At 44.7% G+C, this 21,537-nt stretch overlaps 1 protein-coding gene and 1 non-coding gene across 6 annotated transcripts; both read right to left on the bottom strand.

Moving 5' to 3' along the window:
* Window positions 1–981: 981 nt before the first annotated feature.
* On the bottom strand, window positions 982–16,669 carry LOC109904380 (splicing factor 3B subunit 1). 5 transcript variants are annotated; one of them, XM_031796614.1, is made up of 23 exons: window positions 16,572–16,667; window positions 15,371–15,546; window positions 15,064–15,165; window positions 14,712–14,826; window positions 11,931–12,010; window positions 11,469–11,681; window positions 10,740–11,208; window positions 10,400–10,521; window positions 9,791–10,090; window positions 9,376–9,555; window positions 9,179–9,265; window positions 8,586–8,856; window positions 8,180–8,325; window positions 7,731–7,877; window positions 7,337–7,462; window positions 6,774–6,995; window positions 6,091–6,273; window positions 5,864–5,975; window positions 5,255–5,375; window positions 4,889–5,020; window positions 4,376–4,648; window positions 1,956–2,172; window positions 982–1,642 (listed from the first exon to the last, which is right to left on the bottom strand). In XM_031796614.1, exons 1-23 carry the CDS (start codon window positions 16,597–16,599, stop codon window positions 1,484–1,486), a joined length of 3,981 nt encoding a protein of 1,326 aa, XP_031652474.1. In that variant the 5' UTR covers window positions 16,600–16,667; the 3' UTR covers window positions 982–1,483. The 5 variants fall into 5 exon arrangements, with proteins under 5 accessions (XP_031652474.1, XP_031652483.1, XP_031652491.1 ...); XM_031796623.1 differs by having other exon boundaries at window positions 10,740–11,205; XM_031796631.1 differs by having other exon boundaries at window positions 11,931–13,160; window positions 16,572–16,619.
* On the bottom strand, window positions 6,482–6,551 carry LOC116356889 (small nucleolar RNA R38). Its single transcript, XR_004205187.1, has one exon. It is a non-coding gene; the product is annotated as a small nucleolar RNA R38 (small nucleolar RNA).
* Window positions 16,670–21,537: the final 4,868 nt, after the last annotated feature.

Raw genomic sequence — 21,537 nt, 5'->3', positions numbered from 1 at the left:
AGGACCACACTATGAAATGGTCTCCATGAAGATTTGGAGCTCTTCCTTGGTGATAGGTTGACTATAGCCATGTTACAGCATGGGGACAGGACTAGGTCCACTGCCTCGCTCCACTGACCTTAACCCACACGATGAGTAACATATGTACCATTGATCTATTATGAACGATGGTGCCTTTGCACCTTCTTGCATGACATCATCAGACCTTTAGAGCGGTTCTGTTAACAGATACATGAGTAAGTGTTGCTTCTGGCGTAACCTGAGGGTGTCCCACAAACATATAGGGCCAGTTTCCTGGACAGATTAAGCAGTCCTGAACTAAAAAGCACGGGTAATAGAAATCCTCAATTTAAAGTGCTTTTAGTACAAAAAATATAGTGTCAGCAGTCTTTACCTATAGGCCAATTGGGGCCTTGCCCTTGATTCTCTCCCACCCACTGACTGTAGCCCAAACACACACGTCCTTTCCCAGAATTCCCATATAGCCTTAGAGGCACGCAAGCATTCGCTTCCACATCAAAACCACAGGGCTAGCTACCCGGAGCACTCCTTCACCTTGGTCTGTTATGTCTCAGCAGGATGACAGGGCCTGATAAGGGAACAAAAGGCATTATAGAGGGTTGATTTCTGAACAAACTGTAGCCTTTGTAATGTAATCTTGTGGCATTTCATGGTGAAATATAGCTAATTTGGTATGGTCGATGTTCTACGCCAGCTTGTGTACATTTAACTGCATTTTAAAAAATCATTCACCTAAGACTAGTAGTGCCTGTGGAACATGAGGTTGTGACATGACAAGGTGGCAAAGGTGATGTGTGGAATTTGAATCTGGAGAATGCTGGTATGTTCTCACATATTCCCTTTTCCCTCCAAGGTTATGACCAGACATAGGGAAAGGAAGATTGTACTTTTCATAGACCGCTTTCCATATTATTACTCCTTTGAGTAGTCATGTCTCATGCTTTACTTTGACTAACTCAATAAAGCAGAGGTTTTATTTTCTACACAAACGTTTATTCAGTCAAATAAAGCAACATTCTGATAAGAACAGGGGGGTGATCACTGATAAGCGAGCAAAGCATTGAGAAGGAACGGTCAAGGCCGGTAAAAAGAAACCATGACAATATTTTAAAGAGTTTCACTGAGTTGCTTTTCCATTCCATAACAAGGCTAACTTAGAGCCTGCACTTCACTGTACTGTCTGTCATTCCTTATGGAAATGATTATAAAAGGAGAAATAAAACAAAACAATACATACAAGCTCTAAGAAGCTGCTCCATTTTATACTCCATTTCCCTATCATACACAGTTTTTATTGTATTAAAAATGAATCTCAGGCCACAGCCACTGTGGCTGTGTTGGATACAACCACTACAAAGACAGAGGAGATAAATAATATAAAAACATGGACCAAGTCCTATACACAAAGAGAGATAGGACCAAGAGAAGAGGGAGAGAAATCGTCAGAGTGAGAAGAGCAGAATCACAAGAAGTACTCCAGCTCATAGCGGAGGTAAGGGTTCTTCTCATCGTTGTAGACGTGTGGGTAATGAGCAATGAGAGCATCCTGGGAGCCGATGTAGATAGAGTTGTAGATCTTCCAGTAGACGTCTCGCACCTTCCTGGCTGGGTGGAACAGACCCTGGGGAGAGGAGACTGTGTTAGAGAGCATCACACTCAATGGGTGTACTTACAGTGCTCCTATATTTTCATTCCGTTTGTTATTTTTGCTAAATATCCACAGCAGTTCTTTCATGGACGCCATAAAGGGTAGGTTTCGGTTGATAGAAATATAAGTTCCTATAAACCTTGTGGCTTACAGGCCACATCTGGATTTCGAAAGTCGGAGGTCCACAGATTTTTTTAGGGACCGGCCATTTAAATCTGGGCGGGGGACGTGGCTCACGGGTCGTAGTTCACCCACCCTTGATGTAGGCAGTAGTGATAGTAGTTACCTGTAGGCAATACTGCAGCATGCGGCAGGGGCCGATGGCCACCCTGAGGCCTTCCAAGGCCCCCATCACAGCCTGGATGACGTGGGGCGACGTCTCAAACACGTTGGGCCACACATAGTTGAGCAGGTGGTTGAGAGAGTCTTCACAGCCAAAGCCGTAGACACCCAGGGACATGTGCTGCACCACGGCACTGGCTGTCTGTCTGTGGACCAAGTCTCTGTAAGGAGGAGAGAAAGTGGGGAAACAGGGTTAACATGGGTCCAATCAAAAGGTGGAAAGGGCCTTTGGAAAGTATTCAGACCCCTTCACCTTTTTCAAAATGTTACATTACAGCCTTATTATAAATTGGATTAAATAAATGTTTTGTCAGAAATCTCTACACACTACCCCATAATGACGAAGCGAAAATGGTTTTAGAAATATTTGCAAATGTATTAAAAATAAGAAACAAATACCTTTAGATAAGTATTCAGGCCCTTTGCCATGAAACTCTAAATTGAGCTCAGGTGCACCCTGTTTCCATTGATCATCCTTGATGTTTCTACAACTTGGAGTCATCCTGTGGTAAATTCAATTGATTGGACATGATTTGGAAAGGCACACACCTGTCTATATAAGGTCCCACAGTTGACAGTGCATGTCAGAGCAAAAACCAAGCCATGAGGTCGAAGGAATTGTCCGTAGAACTCAGAGACAGGATTTTGTCGAGGCACAGGTACCAACATTTTTTGCAGTATTGAAGGTCCAAGAACACAGTGGCCTCCATCATTCTTAAATGGAAGAAGTTTGGAACCACCAAGACTCTTCCTAGAGCTGGCCGCACGGCCAAACTGAGCAATCGGGGGAGAAGGGCCTTGGTCACCTCTCTGACTAAGAACCCGATGGTTACTCAGACAGAGCTCTAGAGTTCCCTTGTGGAGATGGGAGAACATTCCAGAAGGACAACCATCTCTGGTGCACTCCCACTAATCAGGCCTTTACGGTAGACTGGCCAGACAGAAGCCACTCCTCAGTAAAAGGCACATGACAACCTGCTTGGAGTTCGCCAAAAGGCACCTAAAGATGAGAAACAAGATTCTCTGGCCTGATGAAACCAAGTTTGAACTCTTTGGCCTGACTGCAAAGTGTCACGTCTGGAAGAAACCTGGCACCATCCCTACGATGAAGCATGGTGGCGGCAGCATCATCTGTGGAGATGTTTTTCAGCAGCTGGGACTGGGAGACTAGTCAGGATCAAGGGAAAGATGAATGGAGCAAAGTACAGAGATCCTTGATGAAAACCTGATCCAGAGCACAGACTGGGGGCAAAGGTTCACCTTCCAACACCTTCCCTGGGGCGGCAGGGTAGCCTAGTGGTTAGAGCGTTGGAATAGTAACTGAAAGGTTGCAAGTTCGATTACCCGAGCTGACAAGGTACAAATCTGTCGTTCTGCCCCTGAACAGGCAGTTAACCCACTGTTCCTAGGCCGTCATTGAAAATAAGAATTTGTTCTTAACTGACTTGCCTAGTAAAATAAAGGTAAAAAAAACATTAAAAACAGGACAACAACCCTGAGCACACAGCCAAGACAATGCAGGAGTGACTTCAGGACAAGTCTCTAATTGTCCTCGAGTGGCCCAACCAGAACCCAGACTTGAACCTGATCGAACATCTCTGGATAGACCTGAAAATAGCTGTGCACCAACGCTCCCAATCCAACAGAACTTGAGAGGATCTGCAGAGAGGAATGGGAGAAACTCACCAAATACATGTGTGCCAAGCTTGTAGCGTCATACCCAAGAAGACTTGAGGCTGTAATCACTGCCAAAGATGCTTCAACAAAGTACTGAGTAAAGGGTCTGAATACTTATGTTAATGTGATTCTTTTTTTTTTATTAGTTAGAAAAAATGTCTAAACTTGTTTTTGCTTTGTCATTATGGGGTACTGTGTGTAGATTGAGGGGGGGAACGATTTAATACATTTTGGAATAAGGCTGTAACATAACATGTGGAAAGTCAAGGGGTCTGAATACTTTCCAAATGCACTGCATATTCTAAGGCTGAGGGTGAAATCCTCACTGACAATGAATTACACTTTACTTTGTAACCAACGGGTGCAGGGTGAGAACAGAAGTGAAATGATGTCACATCTGCCAGTTCTCATGTTGGTGTCCATCTAGCGAAGTACTAGCCCTGATCTGACCACTGATAGGTCGAACAGGCGAGAATGATTCGCAGGCATAATACCACCAAGTCAACTGCCTGCCAACACTGTTGACATACAGGGCTGAAGCTCACCACGGCTAGTTGTTAAATGTACTGCTTGTAGATATAATGAATACGTATTAGGAGGGAAATGTTATGTTTATCTGGGTAGTGAAGGAGTTCAGGGAGTTACTAGAACTGAAGCAAAAACATCACAATGCTGCAATCCTTTCACCTGTCCATCAGTGCATCCTCCAGCAGGGGCGTGACAGCGTAAATGTAGTCCTTGCCCATCTCCCCAATGTACTCAAACAGGAAGGAGAGGGACTTGAGCACGCCATTCTGCACGTTGAGCTCTGGCACGCGGTACTCATTCATGAGCGCGGGGAGCACGGTGAAGGGAGAACAGGTCTCAGCCACGATGGCGATGGCTACGGTAGTACACACTCTGTTCTGACGCTCCTGAACCTTCAGGTTGTTTAGTAGTGTGGCCAGCACGTCATGGGGTCTGGAGGGGGAGAGAGGGGTCAGGAAGTCACCCACATGCTAAATCAGTGCACATTAAAAACCACAACAGCAAAGGGAATATGACCAAGCACAATTGAAAATGCTCACATTTGAGAGGGGAAAACATTCAATTGAACACAACGTCCTTGAGCAGACATTTAATTTCCAAACCGAATCCCTAATAGATGACAAACTGTGAGGATGGTATGGTCATGAATTAGCCAGAGACTGTAGCACTCACCCGATAGCCTTGGCGATGTATCCAAAGGTGTTGACAGTGGCTCTGCGGATGGCCTTCTTGTGGGCCTTCAGGAGCTCCAGCAGCTCAAAACAGATCCGCATCCATTCCCTGGCCGACACGTACTCAGCACCCCTACACAGACAGAGCAGGGTAGGAGTTATAACATGGTTGATGAAACATCTACTAGTGTATCAATTTCTGCACATATGAGTAGGCGTCAGAGGCTCTCTCAATTCATCTTTCCTCCTCTCCCAGAGGGAACTGGAACCTTCTCCAATACGGTTGAGAAGGAAGAGACAGGATGTCGAGGAAAGTCGAATTGAGAGTCAAAGATTGAAATATACAAGGCCTTCACCACACACATACCTGTCAGCAATCCTGCCCACCAGGTCAATACAGTTCTCCTGCACCTTCTCATGTCTGTTCTTCAAGATTGGCGTCAGGCGCGGCAGCAGGTCTTTGATTGGTGGAGTCATCTTATGCATGCCTATGAATGACAGGAAAGACAACCAATCAGATGTCTGATGCATATCAACCAGTCTTACTATTACCACCACTACTACTACCATAACCACTCTTCTAATGTTAATGCTGTTGAACCCTCTGTACAGACCAATCCATGTTCTTCACTGAACTAACCCAATTCATTCATAGGCATTTCTCTTCCAACTTGAGTGCTTTCTCATAAATAATTGCAGCGTATGTTTCAGGAAGCAAGAGGAATGGTGTCCTGAGCTATATAACAAGGAGAATAAATTGTGTTTTGGAAGACACTATATGCCAATTGACTTTTCATTTGTAACCAACGGGTGCAGGGTGAGAACAGAAGTGAAATGATGTCACATCTGCCAGTTCTCGTGTTGGTGTCAATCTAGCGAAGTACTAGCCCTGATCTGACCACGGATAGGTCGAACAGGCGAGATTGATTCGCAGAGAGAAGACCGGTGTCGTAGTGAGAGGGTGATGTTTACGTACCGATGACGTTGACGATGGCCTTGAGAGCACCGAGGATGCTTCCCAGTACTTCAGGATACTCCTCTCCTAGGTACTCATATAACACCACTCCCAGGTGACCCATCAGCTTCTCCTGTTGAGGGGAGAAAGAGAGGTTTAGAAAGGAAGAGAAACGCTGCACATCTTTAGTGACGTTCGTAGCTAAGTTTATGAGTGAGAGTACGAGTGTGTGTCTGAGTCAGTCTAACCTCCTGGCAGGTCTTCATGACCACGGCGGTACGAGAGATGAGGTCAGCAGCCTGCTGGCGGACCTTGGCAGACTTGTTGTTGAGACGCCACAGTACCGTACCACAGATCTGAGGCAGGTAGGGCTTCACCCTCTTCCCCAGGGCATTCACCACCGTGCCAAACCCGTTCAGCATTACAGAGTCCTACACAGGGTCAGAGGTCAACTAGAGTTAGTCTTCGTCTACAGTCTACATAGGTAGGCTAATGGACAGTGTCTGCTTTCAAAATGGCATCCTATTCCCTATATACTGCACTACATTTGACCAAAGCCCATAGGGCTCTGGTTTAAATGGAATAGTATGCCATTTCAGACACAGATGCTTGCCCATTCCAATCAATATGAATCTCCCATCAAACCTCAGACTACCACAAGTCCACAATGCTGTTCAGACAGGGATAACTTGTTTCATCACAGGCTTTACAAAATGTCTATCTGAACATTCCCCAACGTTATGTCCCTAAAGTTATACCCTGAGCCAGGTTGTCGGCAAACATTCTGGAACCTTGCAGATAGAAATGTGATGAATAGAGCTGACACGATTCCTTATTCTACAGGTCATAAAGGCATATTTGTTCTACATAAACCATTTCTATCTGAACGCTCCACAACACTGTTCCTCGCTGAACGTGCCCCAGGTCTCACCTCAGTGGTCTGTTCCTGGAAGGCGTACAGGATGCCATCGATCAGCTGCTCCTCCAGCTTGTGGTCGATGTCAGCAGCTCCCAGGTTCCCCATGATCTTCTCTATGGTCTCCATCACCATCTTCCTGTACTGCTCTGCCTCGTCCTTCAGGTCATCTACTATACGAGAGATGATCTCTGCTGCTCCCACCTTGTTGGCCAGCTCTACTGTGGTGTCCACCAGCTGGAGAGATGGGGGGGGGGGGGGGGGGGGGGGGGGGGGGGATTGGGTCAGTTCATGCCTCGAGGGAAACACGGCAGTGATTAATTAACGTTGAACTAAACATTGAAATCCAGCCATAAAATCTTCTGCTTATCATTGCTTGGTATAGTTCAACTTAATGTCGAACTTTACTTAGTAAATCTAACTCTAAAATCACCAGTCATCTTCTGCTACAAGCCTTGGCACAGACCTTCATTTCTGCTTTTCTATTTATACTTGATACACAACTGCCTACTTGACCAACCAAATTCAGCATGTCGTTAGTGTATGGAGTCATGTGTGTGTGAGTTGTGCGTACCTACCTGTCTGTAGTTGCGTCTGTCCAGGGCCATCCTGTGCTGCCAGAAGTGCTTGAAGAAGGGGGGCAGGATCTCTGTCTTGATGTAGTTGGCCTCCACACCGTCAGTACCACAGCACTGTTTCACCACCTGGAAGAGAGGGGGAACAATGGGGGTTAGAAACAGGCCACACATACACCAATTCTGTTTGAAGTGTACTAGCTAGCAACTTCTTTCCATTTTGGAAATGTAACCAACGGGTGCAGGGTGAGAACAGAAGTGAAATGATGTCACATCTGCCAGATCTCATGTTGGTGTCCATCTAGCGAAGTACTAGCCCTGATCTGACCACTGATAGGTCGAACAGGCGAGAATGATTCGCGCACAAACACACACACACAAAGTTAGGCTCCCTCACCTTGAGCACGATCTTCTTCATCTCCTCGTCAGGGGACTGGAACTCTCTGATGAGGATCAGCATGACCTCTCTGGTGTAGTAGTTAGCATACTCAGCATCCATTAGAGGGATCAGGTAGCCAATGGCCTTCAGGAACGCAGCCAGACCCTGGAACCCAGAGGTTTAACTCAGTTACCAGGTCGACACAGCCAAGATACTCTGATAAAGTTGAATGTGATTTCAGGTTAACTTGTATTAACTACTTGTTTTAAGAATGTAACCAACAAGTGCAGGGTGAGAACAGAAGTGAAATTATGTCACATCTGCCAGTTCTCATGTTGGTGTCAATCTAGCGAAGTACTAGCCCTGATCTGACCACTGATAGGTCCAACAGGCGAGAATGATTCGCAGACATGTAACCGAAGGCAATGGGTCCTCAACAGTTTGGTCCTCTAGTGTTTTGTCCTCACCTTTCCTCTGTGCTGTCTGATACCTTTCCACAGGGGTTTGAGTACGGAGTCAAAGGACTCGATACCGTAGGGAGTGGCAGCCTCCGCCAGGGCAGCAATGGCCAGGGCACTGATGGTCCGCACCTTCTGCTGCTCATCCACCAGACCTGAGGGGGGCGCAGACAGTAAAGGTCAGTAAGAGATCATATTTTATCCTTCCTGGTAGTGTGTTTCGTGACCATGTGTGAAATGCTTAAAAAGCAAATGAGCCTGAAAAAGCATACATTGTTTTTAAATAAAAAAGCTAAACTACATATCACATTTACTAGACAGTAACACCCAAAAATAACAAAATGGCTATTACTAGATAGTAGAACTAAACTACCCCTTCAAGTCACATACTATCTGTGTCGCTCCCTCAGCTCACCATGCTCGATGATCTCCACCAAACTCCTCAGATGGGGCAGGATGGCACAACCCATGAGGATGGCGATCTGCTGGACAATCTTGATGCCCGTGTGGCGGGCCTGCCATGACTTCTTGCTCTTACACACAGCCTTGAGGAAGGGCAGCAGGGATGGGATACCCAGAGCGGACGCTACGACAGCGAAAGCTCTGGCTGTTGTATTTCTGACATACTCATCCATGTTGTCAATATCAGGCCTCATGGTGGAGATCATAGTGGCCAGGCCGGCAGCCTAGAAAGGGAGGGAAGGAGAGAGACATGGAAAGAGATCAACAGATTAATTGGTGTTCATGACACTGCTTGCATAGACAGCATAAGTGTCTTTTTCTAATGTGATTTCAGGAGAGAGAAAAAAATATTCTCTACTCGCTGTAGGAATGTAACCAACAGGTGCAGGGTGAGAACAGAAATGGATGTCAAATCGACTAGTTCTCGTGCTGGTTTTTCAGCTAGCGAAGTACTAGCCCTGATCTGACCACGGACAGGTCCAACAGGCATATTACCTAACTGTGGTGGGTGTGGGAGTACATTATTGGTCTGGGAGTGGGGCTCACCTTGGCCAAGTTAGAGATGATCTCTCTGCCCTCCACTCTGGCGTAGTAATCTTCATCAATCAGCAGGGGCTCAATCACCACCAGGATCTGGGGAACAGAGAGTCAATTAGTGAACCACACACAGTGCCAATCTCAGCACAGGAGACATAGTGTAACAGAGTCAGAGTACTGCCACTCTCACACACACACCGACCCACCTTGTGTACATATGGGCGGACGAGATCGTCCAGCTTGTAGAGGATGCGGTCGATGACCTTGACCAGTAGGTGGCGCTCCTGGTCCTCCAGAGTAGGAGACATGAGCAGGGGCAGGATCTGGTTGAACAGGGGCCCTGCTCCAAACTCCCTCGCCTTGTCTGTGATCTGACGCAGGGCAGCCTGAGGAGAGACGCAATGGGGTTAGACTGGACAGTTGACTTTTCAGTGGTGAGAGTTACACACCAAAAGGAAGATGGAATAAAGACCATAGATACAATATGACACTCGAGTAGCCTATGTCATAAACCTTTATAGCTCGTAGAATGTGCGGATAATGACAGCCATCTTGGTCAGGGAAAGTTGCATTTTTTTTATTCTGTGGTCAACTATGAGGACAGTTGGCAGCTGGTCTCACCTTTCTCATGGGAGGTGTTCCGTTCTTGATCTTCAGCAGCAGTTTCATGATCTTACGCTCCTTCTGTTCCTCTGGGCTCAGAGTGGACTCATCTACCTCAACCAGCAGTTTATCAAAGTACTGGATGTCGTCTGGTTTGAGGAAGGGCAGGTTCCCACTGGGCTGGTCGTTGATCTGCTTCATGGAGCGGTCCTCCTGCTGCATGTGGAAGCCCGTCATGCCCCCCATGGGGGTGGGTGTGGCAGACAGCTTCCGGGCCGGGGTACGGATGGGCACATAGCCTGCTGGTGGGGGAAGGACCTGTGGAGGGAGGTGGAAGATGAAACATCAGTACTGTTCACTTACTATACAGTTAACTTATTTTACAGTACGGTTTACTCTTTTTGTGTGTACAGGATTGAGGTCTTCTCAGACGCCTTGATGTCTTCAGTAAGAGACGCGCCGTTGTGGGGAACTGAACCCAGAGAGACAGAACGTGACACTGACCAGAGACAAACTGTCCTGTTCCAACTCATTATCATATCCCTGAAGACTATTCACTCATCTAATATAGATAGATATGATGTGATTTCTCCATTGTGCTGGTGAGTGCGAGAGAGTCTACTCTACCTTGTATCCCTCTGGGAACATGGCGTCCAGCTCATCGTCTGTGAGAGGTCGGTTTCTCTCATCGATCTCCCTCTCCCAACGCCACGCCTGCAGCTGCTCTGGGGTCATGCTCATCAGGTGACCTGACAGGATAGGAAACACAATGTAAAACACGCCTCAACCTAGTATCACGTCTTAGTGGGACATTCTACTACTTCTATTACTAGTAATTTATATCACTAATAAATGAACAACAAGTACCTAATAGCAAACATGATTTGCCAACGGTTATCAGTTTTAAATGATATTCTACCTCTAAATTGAAAATGGGTTGAAATGCAGGTTAGGTGATTGACAGTACCTGGAGAGGGAGTGGCCATATTCATGGCAGGGGTTCCAATGGGGGTCTTCCCAGGGGTCATCAGTGGAGTGGAAGAACCCATCTGGCTGGCAGGGGTCTCGTCCCAACGGGACTTCCTCTTACTGGCCCCGGGGGTAGGGGTCTCTCCCACAGACTCGTCTCCTCTGTCTGTACGGGGAGTCTCGGCCCAACCACTACCATGACCAGGGGTCTCCCTCTCAGTCTTGGGGGTCTCATCCCAACGGTTTTTGCGCACGCTGCCTGTGGCTCCCCCATGTCCGGGGGTGGTGTGTCCCGGTGTGTCCCCCCTGCCTGGGGTGGCTGCTCCGGCCGGGGTGTGGCTGGGGGTTGGGTCCCACATCCGGGAGCTGGGAGTGGCCCCTGGGGTCTCGCTGCCCTTATTCCTGCCAGGGGTCTCGTCCCAGCGGCTGTTGGAGGGGGTGTGGCCAGGGGTGTGTCCTGGGGTCTGCTGTGGAGAGCGCGAGAGAGAAAGAGTCAGGGGATAAAGGGATCAATGAATTCTTACAGACCAGAAATGAAGCCAGGTTGATGTCCTTAGTTCCACTAGAAGCATAAAAAATTTGATTCAAGTCAAGGCAAGACAGAAATAAACTGCCCCAAAAACCAACACTAGGTCCTATATAATTTGCTGATCAAACACTAGCTCGCACCAAGTCACAGTAAGGTACAAACTTGATTGATCTGATCAGCTAAGATAATATGTTTTACCTCAGCAGCCTGGTCAGCCTGGTCCCAGCTAGACATCTTCTTGGGTGTGCCGGTGTTGCTGGGGGTTCCTGATTGGTCCTGTTTCTCGGCCGTCTGGTCCCAGCGGCGTTTGCGCTTGGCGGCGGCAGCGGCAGCCTGGGAGGCAGCAGAGCCGTTGACAGCCTTCAGGTCTCCCGTCTTGGCCTTTTCTGCCATCTGCTGACGGATCTCTTTCTGCATAAAGGGAGAAGAGAGTGAGAACACGAACCAGAGACTAACCACAACAGGGAAAAGTTTCCTGTGAGGTTTGTAGGACAGAAGTCTATTGAAGGCAACAAAACCCCACACTGAACAGACCCACATAATGAAATATTCTCAAAAATTATAACCCTCTATGGATACACCACTAATAGACACATTACCTGAAGACAAAGTTATGCCCTTGAGCTAAACCACAAAGGAGGTATATCTGGTCTGTCTTACCTCCTCTTTGGTCAGGTGCTGCTCCTTCATGACATCCATGTACGACCTGGACTGCAGCTTTGGGTCCGGCGTTTTGCCCCCTGCGCGAGAGAGCACCAACAAGACACAGGGCAGCCGATTAGAACACGCCCCAGGACCCGGATTCATAAAACACAGCAAGTAAAACACAGCCAGCTCAGCTAGGCCCTCACTTCTTTAGAAACTTTTACTGTATTAGTTCCTTAAGCTGAATCACAACAAGACAACCCTAGATACACAACATACAGGCAGTCCTCTCTTGCTTGTGTTACATACAAACATAGCTGAATAAAAAACAACAGGCAGATACATTGAGAAAGAGCTGAGGTGGGGTTTTTTCTTTCTTTTAAGGAGATAACAGGCGAGGATAAAGCCATCACTGATGCAGGGGTCCTGGGCTGTGCTCTCCAGAATACGTACACTTTCAGTGCCAAGGGTCCTTCTGCAGTCAGACTTCAACCGGCAGAAAAGAAGCCTAGAAAATGTCTCTTTACCATTAGTAACACTTTGGAAAAGGGTTGGAACTCACACACATAAGCATACCACCTGTGATTTCTTTTTACGTCACTCAAAAGAAAATTCCTCCTGGGGCTCAAACCTTAAATAAATGAAAATATGTCAAATACCCTCTAGATTGTGAAGTATTGATTAATACAATTCAAATCTAAATTGTTCCCAAATCTAAGAATCTTCTTGTGAGATAAATGTGTAGCTACTTTATGTAACCCAGGGTAGGGAGAGCATCTATATGTAGTTACACGTTTACTTCAGGGGCCGTGAAGGCTAGGATTAGTTCCAGGGGGAGGGGGGGGGGGGGGGGGGGGGGACAGGCTGCCTGCTACTAAGCAGCTGGTAGTTTGACATCAGTCGATTGCTATTTCGACTTCGTAAACGTAGATCTTGGCTTCCTTTTTAGAACAATATATTTTCTTTAAATTCATTACGAATGACAAAATCAATCTAAAGCAAAAGACTACCATGAAATTGCTATGGTTTAAATGTAATGATATAAAGTCTAGGGTAGAAGACAAAATTAAAAAGGTTCTTATGGTAGAGGTTTATTGAGTAAGAGCTGCCCCCCACCCAGACAGACAACCAGCGGACCCTGACAAAACTGACAAGCGCACGCTTCTGTCTGTTCACCATAACCTACACAGGATGAGTTGCTGCACCCTTAAGAGAGTGCAGTACAGGACTGGCAAAGCAGTACTGCTGTAGGAGAGAAATTAAGGACAGTTAGTATGGGCCTGTGGAATTGCGGCACACAGATTTCTTGATATGTTTCTATTTTACAAAGATGTAAAATAGAAATATATTTACACAACATCTTTGTATATGACAGAGCTGTCTACATGCAGGCTTGATACAGGCCTACCCAGACTACATAGAGGCACTGAGGCCACTTCATCTCAGAAAAGAGACATGGGTGCTTCAGTCGCTACAAACAAATTGTTGCATTGTGTAGATAAATACCTTAATCCTATTCTAGAAGGTGTGTGCTTAGTTAATCAAATGCTCAATGGCTAGTCAAGCCATATTTTGAGAGACAGGCCCTCCTTGTTAACTGATAGCCTAAATGAACTGAATAGTCCTTGAGGAATGTGAATATAGCTAGTTGACGGCTCCTTGCCCCTGTGAGGGGTAAGGGGCAAGACAAGCCCATTGCCAAAGATTAAACCGCAATTGTAATTCACTCTATTAAATCACACACTTGGAGTCCAAGTTACGACGCCTGAACCGACTTGGACCAAAAGCCAATTAAATGTGTGTTGAAATCTGAGACCATAACTCAGTAATGTTGATGACACACATAATTTGTGACGTCCTGTCCTTTTCTAATGGAAGTTCCCCAACCCCTAGAAGTCTGACAAGCCAACAGTGGTGGTAACTGACCATAAGCCTGCACAATGATACTGTAGTGGAGTGAAGGAAGGGCCACTTGGAAGAAAAGGGGTGGTCTGATTGCATTGCTCCTTTTATGTGTTCTTGTTCTACACAGAAATACTTCAGATCTGTACCCAGGTGGTCTGCCATCTAGGGGCTTTCAGTGACTTGGAGCCAAGCTTCATACAGCCAGCACGTTTCTGGGGTGGTGTGTGTGTGGGGTCATTGTGTTCCCGCCTACTGGGCACAGTAGGGTGCGGCATATTGCACGAGCAGGTGAATTACCCCAAAGTTGACCATCAACCCCATATAGAAGTTTATTTTCTTTGCTACTCACATTACTTAATACCTTTCTTAAGAGTAAGACAGTTCTTTCCACCATCAGTACATGAGATAGCCACATGGGTATGTTAACCCTTCGAGACACACACAAGCTACCTGCCACCCATGTAGTGTTAGGTACGAAAGTCTAACCAAGACAACGGCAAACCACCTCTCCCTAAAACAAAATGGAACCCCTCACTGGCAGACATTTATTTTATACTACTTAAATCCTGTTTACAATTAGTCATTTTCCAAGAAGAAAAAAAACCTTGTATCTGCATCGCAGACCGTTTGCCTCAAAGCAAAGAGATTTTATTGAGAGAAAATGATGAGTGATAAAAGGCGCAGTGACAAGAGAACCAACCGCCCTCGGGCCAGGAAAGATTACCACGGGAAGGTCTTAGTCTGGGGAGCAAGCCGTTGCACAGTGCTCGAAGGGCTAAGCAACAAGAGGTGGGTTGAAACTCTTGAAAGGCAGCCATGGGATAAGGGAGAGAGGGTATAACATGAACAGGGGAGGACACCATGGAGGGAGGATGGAGGGGTGAAATTTACCGTCTGCAAAGGGGTCGAGTCGCTCCGGAGAGATGATCATCTGTCGTCGTCTGGCCTTGTACTCGTCCTCACGCTCTGCAATCTTGGCGGGCCTGTGCTCTGCGAACGGGTCGTACTGAGAGGAGAGAGAACACAGCATTTTACTATACATGTCATCATGGTAAACATACATTTAATGTGAGAACTAGCCATAATAAAATGTCTATGACAAGATAGTAGCAGGAAAATTAAGCAAATCCAAAACTTTTGCAATAAGGTTCAGTAATAGGTTCTCTGTCAGGTTTGAACTCAAAAGTAGAATTCTACACTTATTGCAAAAGCTGGAGAGGGAGATGGTGTTACTGGGGCTAACCTGTTCATCTGACTGTGGTATCGCATTGAGTATAGCCACCGGAGCATGATACCCCGGTTTCTTCTGTCCAAGTAGACTTGTTGAAGAGTCCTCCTCGTCATCCTGAAAATAAGAGAGAGAAGAGTCTGGTCAAGCCTAGCCACTTAAGGCAGACTCTCCCAGCTCGCAAACAAGACATAATGGAGTAGTCAACACCATTAAAAATATGACGCCTCACCCCTAGGAAGAGAAGGAGGATGTCAGTGTTGCAGACAACATAAAACACTTTTAATTTGACAATTTTTGGGATTTGACATGCAACACTTACATCCTCCTGTTCATTGGCAGCAATGGAGGTGACATATCCAGCAAAGCGGCTGTCACTGCCACCATAGATCTCCTGGTCGTAATATCCAGTTGAGTCCAGGCCCACACCCTGATCTGCTCCCTCCTCCACCAGGGCAGCCTTCATACCCTGGATCTCCAGGATCTGGGCCTCAATGTCTGGGGACAGGGGGGAAGAATAACACAACAGCCATTGACTTTCAGGGTGTTGAAAAATATGTACAAACGCATCACCTAAGATAAAGCATATTTCCAAATGAGAATGAACAAAAACTCAAACAGCATCAGCAAGTAGTGATAAGCGACATATTTCATTTATTTTTATTTTTTTTATCTACTGTTGTATTGTAATCAATTAGTGTGCTTGTATAGCACGCATTTGCTCTCATCTGTGCTCAAATCGATCGCTGTGTTGACAAAGTAAGCAGCATTTCCCAAATTCGGTTCTGGGGACCCCAAGGGGGGCACGTTTTTGCCCTAGGACTACACAGCCGATTAAAATAATCAAATCTTGATGATTATTTGATTTTGTGAATCAGATGTGTAGCGCTAGGGATAAAACCTTAACCTGCAACCCTTGCTTGGATTCCCCAGGACCGAGTTTGGAAAACGCTGACCTAGGGCCTGGTAAATTAGTTTCCATTTGAGCGCAATCAGACCGTACTGGTTGGACAAAGATTAGATTATCCAAATAACGTTGGCTATCATAGCTACTTAGCTACAAAATGTATTCATAATACGTGTAATCTGGAACACGTCAAACGTTATGATACTAGGATCAGTGCGGTGTCCGTCCGACATCATGCCATACTTCCAACGCCATTTTAGTTTCTACAACAACACTGACGCTGTTAAATAAATCTAGCCATATCTATACCATAGCAAGTTTCTTATAGCAACACCTACACAAATAGTATAATTGAGAGCATACTGATCAAGAGGAAATCATGGTTGTAGAAATGTTGTATTGTCTAGCTAGCCTAGCAGTTGGGGGGGGGGGGGGCATTAGCGATCTGTCCTCGTTGCGTTTAACGTTAGGTTGTCACGAATGAAAATATTGCTAAAACATGTAGCTAGCTTCTAAACAATGGATGCATATTGATCCTCTTTTTAATAGGAACCCGACGTACGTCAAGTTAAATTATAATACCAATTTACAACATTTTCTAAATAAATAGTCTTACCTTCGTGTGTTTTGGCGACTTTCGCCATTTTGGTGGTTCGGTAAGACTGAAACCGGAAGTCTGAACTAATTCATATCCGTTCAGCAAAAAATAGATAAGTCCTGGACAGTTTAGTCACAGATAGAACAATGAGAGTTGTAAAAATCTTTAGCTCAGTGGTCCTGGTCGAGAAAGGTCTTGATTGCTTATTAACGGTCAGGAAACCAGGATTGATCCAGTAATAAACTGGACAACCATTTTGGACCCCCTTGTGGCCCCCTTAAATGTGGAGTATGAAATCATTTTTACATAACTAATGTTTTGCTATTGTTATTTTTTTTACATCCGTTATTAGACAGAAAATGCAAAAAAATGTTTAAGGATTATGAACATGGTCTTTTTCCTGCTAATGCCTGCAATGCAGTGAAGAAAACGATATGACAACAATAACGTCTAATGTAACTGGCCCCTCTAACAGTACAACTGGCCCCAGCTTGGCCCCCCCAGTTGAAATCGTCTAGAACCGCCACTGCGTTAAACCTCTGCATTAATCCGGCCCTGGATGTAGTATTTCATTATGTATTTTGTTTTCTTAGGGAAATGAGCACAATGGGTAGGATTTAAACCTTCCTTGTCTCTGATCTACACTCCAGTCCATTTGGTGTCGGTAATGCACCTTAACGTTGGTTACTGTTCAGCCTGTACATTAATGATCTGCCTTCTGTCTGTACTGGGTCTGAAATTCAAATGTATGCAGATGATACAGTGATATATGTGCATGCATAGAGCAAACAACAAGCTGCACAAGACCTCACTACTGTAATGGTCCAGGTTACAAAGTGGCTCAGTGACTCGTGTTTGCATCTCAATGTGAAAAAAACTGTTTGCATGTTCTTCACAAAGAGGGCAACAGATGCTACTGAACCAGATGTCTATGTGTCAGGGGAGAAGCTCCAGGTGGTATCTGATTTGAAGTACCTTGGCATCATACTTGATTCCAACCTCACTTTTAAAAAGCATGTGAAAAAGGTCATTCAGATAACCGTATTCAACCTAGCTAATTTCTGATTTATACGAAATTGTTTGACAACAGAGGTAGCAAAACTGTACTTCAAATCTATGATACTCCCCCACTTAACATACTGCTTGACTAGTTGGGCCCAAGCTTGCTGTACAACATTAAAACCTATTCAGTCTGTCTACAAACAGGCTCTCAAAGTGCTTGATAGGAAGCCCAATAGCCATCATCACTGTTACATCCTCAGAAAGCATGAGCTCCTGAGTTGGGAAAATCTTGTGCAATACACCGATGCATGTCTTGTATTCAAGATCCTAAATGGCCTGGCACCCCCTCCACTCAGTATTTTTGTTAAACAGAAAACCCAAACATATGGCAGCAGATCCACAAGGTCTGCCATGAGAGGTGACTGTATAGGAAAAGCACCTTTAGTAAATCCGCTTTCTCTGTGAGAGCTTCCCATGTCTGGAATACACTACCACCAGAGACACATAACTGCACCACCTATCACACTTTCGCAAAATGTATGAATACATGGCTAAAGGTCAATCAGATTTGTGATCATAATCCCTAGCTGTATATTACCCCTTTCCATGTTTGTTTTCTGTAGCTTGTGAGGTGTGGAAACACTTTGTTGCTTTTATGAATGTTGTCTTTCTGTTTTTTTGTTCTATGTTGCTCTGTCTGTATGCTACGTCTTGCTTGTCCTATGTTGCTCTGCCTGTATGCTATGTCTTGCTTGTCCTATGTTGCTCTGCGTGTGCTCACTGCTCAATGATTGTCTATATTGTAATTATTTTTAATAACCTGCCCAGGGACTGCGGTTGAAAATTAGCCGGCTGGCTAAAACCGGCACTTTTTTCTGAAACGTTCATTAATGTGCACTGTCCCTGTAAAAATAAAATAAACTCAATAAACTCAACAAGGAGGTATTTGGACATAAAGATGAACTTTATCGAACAAATCAAAAATGTATTGTGGAACTGGGATTCCTGGGAGTGCATTCTGATGAAGATAATCAAAGATAAGTGAATATTTATAATGCTATTTCTGACTTCTGTTGACTACACAACATGGCGGATACCTGTTTGGGTTGTTTTGGTCTCTGAGCACCACACTCAGATTATTGCATGGTTTGTTTTTCCCGTTAAGTTTTTTTGAAATCTGACACAGCGGTTGCATTAAGGAGAAGTGTATCTAAAGTTCCATGTAAAAGACTTGTATTTTTATCAACATTTATGATGAGTATTTCTGTAAATTGTGTGGCTCTCTGCAAAATCACCGGATGTTTTTAGAACTACTGAACATAACGCGCCAATGTATACTGAGATTTATTTATATAAATATGAACTTTATCGAACAAAACATACATGTATTGTGTAACATGAAGTCCTATGAGTGTCATCTGATGAAGATCATCAAAGGTTAGTGATTAATTCTATCTCTATTTCTGATTTTTGTGACTCCTCTCTTTGGCTGGAAAAATAGCTGTGTTTTTCTGTGACTTGGCTCTGACCTAACAATCATTTGTGCTTTCGCCGTAAAGCCTATTTGAAATCGGACACTGTGGTGGGATTAACAAGAAGGGTATTTTTAAAATGGTGTGAAATACTTGTATGTTTGAGGAATTTTAATTATGAGATTTCTGATTGTTTGAATTTGGCGCCCTGCACTTTCACTGGCTGTTGTCATATCGATCCCGTTAGCGGGATCTCAGCCCAAAGAGGTTTAAGCAAGTCAGCCATATCAGCTTTCCTGCCTCATGTAAATGAGGCAGGAAATGAGGTCGAATTAACTGTTTCGCTGCCAGACAAGGCTCTGCTGATAGCCAGATGTAGCAGTAGTAAGGATTCACTCCATAGTGCGAGTGACTTTGCTGATATGCAACTAAAACATTATTTTTTTTTTTGTCCCTCTAAGATTTACATGCTAAAATCAACACTGCATTTGTTTACTGGACAAAATGCTCACTTTAAATCAATGTATTATTATCATGAATCATCAATCTTCATATTACTTTGGCTTTGGACTTCCAACAACATGCGGGAGCCGGGAGGAAATAGCGTACAATAGCCCGGCTCCCTAAAAGACAACATATGTTTGACCCAAAATGTGGTCTAGGGTGCCTAATGGATGGTGTGGCACAATTGCGGTGCCTCTGGAGGCATGCAGAAGCCAAATTGAGCTCCATAACACATTCCCGTGCACCTCTCCAATTGTTTAACAATGTGGAGGGCTCTGTATAACTCTGCATTGACATGATTGGTTGACGGTAGGTGAGGGTGGAAGTCATGTATAAATGCAAACTCACTTTCTTCACAACAGCTCCACGAAGAGCAAGAAGTATGAATGCCCTGACTTCTGCAGAGGCCATATCACCGTAAATGCTGCATGGCCAATGGAGTAGTCGGCCTGACCATACAAGGCCTGCATTGGATGCACTCATAAATGTGCTGCAACTCACAATATTTCAGAGATATCAAGTTATGATGGTGCTTGCATTTCATCAAGTACTCACAGTCAAAACAATAATAATGCGCGACTCTGGTTATTTTCCTGAGTTTGGTCTGGACTGTGTTCTTACCAGCAGCAAACACACCACTACAAATTTGAACCTGACCGATACCACCCTTTTTGAGCAAACCGCTGTGCGTTTAGTAAGCTCCTGAGTGCGGATAGAATGTTCACATTAGTCCAAACTAAGGGGGTAAAAGCACCAGTTTGGAAAAATCGCACCAAACCATTTCATTGTGAAAGCTCCCTTATAAGTAGTTTTCACATAGCCTACAAAATGTTTGTCCAAACTCCCTCAAAATAACATGCAGTGGGAGAACATTTATTTTGATTGCCGATTTTCTGATTTGATCTGAGTGCCATTAGGTGATAAGGGAATTATATGCTTAATGGTAATGATTAAAGTATTCCACCCTGAAACCATATAATTGTATGACATTTATTAGAATCATAAAACTATAATCTGATGATGTGTGTAGTTTTAGTCAGAATTAGAACAAGGACCTTTTGTTCCTTTTTAGTATGTAAGCAGGGTGCAAGTGTGAAACAAATGATAAGAGGAGCTATCGACAGACAAGTTGTACTACTGTGTTCCTTAAAGGACATTCTGTCTCCACCCGTGGAGTGGAGAACCTGTTAGGCTTGCAGAAGATTATGAAATATGTTGCAGATTAAAGAAACAATGTATCTGTGTAGTGGAAAAACACAGACTGTCTGAGCAAGACGTAGCTTAAGATTTGAACTTGTTTGTGTGTGTTATAAAGACTGGGTTTGCATTTATGATTTTAGAGTGCTCTGTGAATAAACATTCTGACTATTGTAAGCTGGGACACTTGTCTGTTTCATTCAACCAGAATCTTACAAACTCTGGGTAGCAGACTGAGTAGTTTAATTGAAGTTCAATTTAAGAACATTGAGAACAAAATTCTCATAACACTAGGTAGCCTGATTTCAGATGTGTCCATGTAAACAGGATAATCTTGCAAAACATGTAAACGTTTTAATCGAAATGTTATATACATTTGACTACCCACAACATTTGCATTGTGTGCATGTAACCATACTCCTGATGCTCTCCTCCAACATTTATCAGTTTCTGGGTCACAGAAGATAGGGGACTTTTGCCGTAATGAGAATCTCCCCACGTGTTCAGTGTCTGTGATGGCATGTGGCAGCCTAAGTTCCTTCTTTTTTCCATGTTGTGCATACCTGAGTACACTCTAAAAAAAATAGGGGTTCAACAAGGGTTCATCTAAGATCCTCAAAGTTCTTCGAAGAACCTTAGGGTTATTGGCACTGAAAATGGCCCTTTCAAGATCCACTCAGGAGGTGGGGTTCATCAAGGAATGGTGTGGGTTGTCGCAGAAACCTAACTGCTCAACTGAAACATTTGGATTTGAATTTGAAAGGACAGCAGGTGCAGGCACTTAACTGAAAAATTGTAAGATCTCCTCA

The sequence above is a fragment of the Oncorhynchus kisutch genome, linkage group LG2 (assembly GCF_002021735.2).
Source record: "Oncorhynchus kisutch isolate 150728-3 linkage group LG2, Okis_V2, whole genome shotgun sequence".
NCBI lineage: Eukaryota > Metazoa > Chordata > Actinopteri > Salmoniformes > Salmonidae > Oncorhynchus > Oncorhynchus kisutch.
This window is presented reverse-complemented; position numbering and strand designations above follow the sequence as displayed.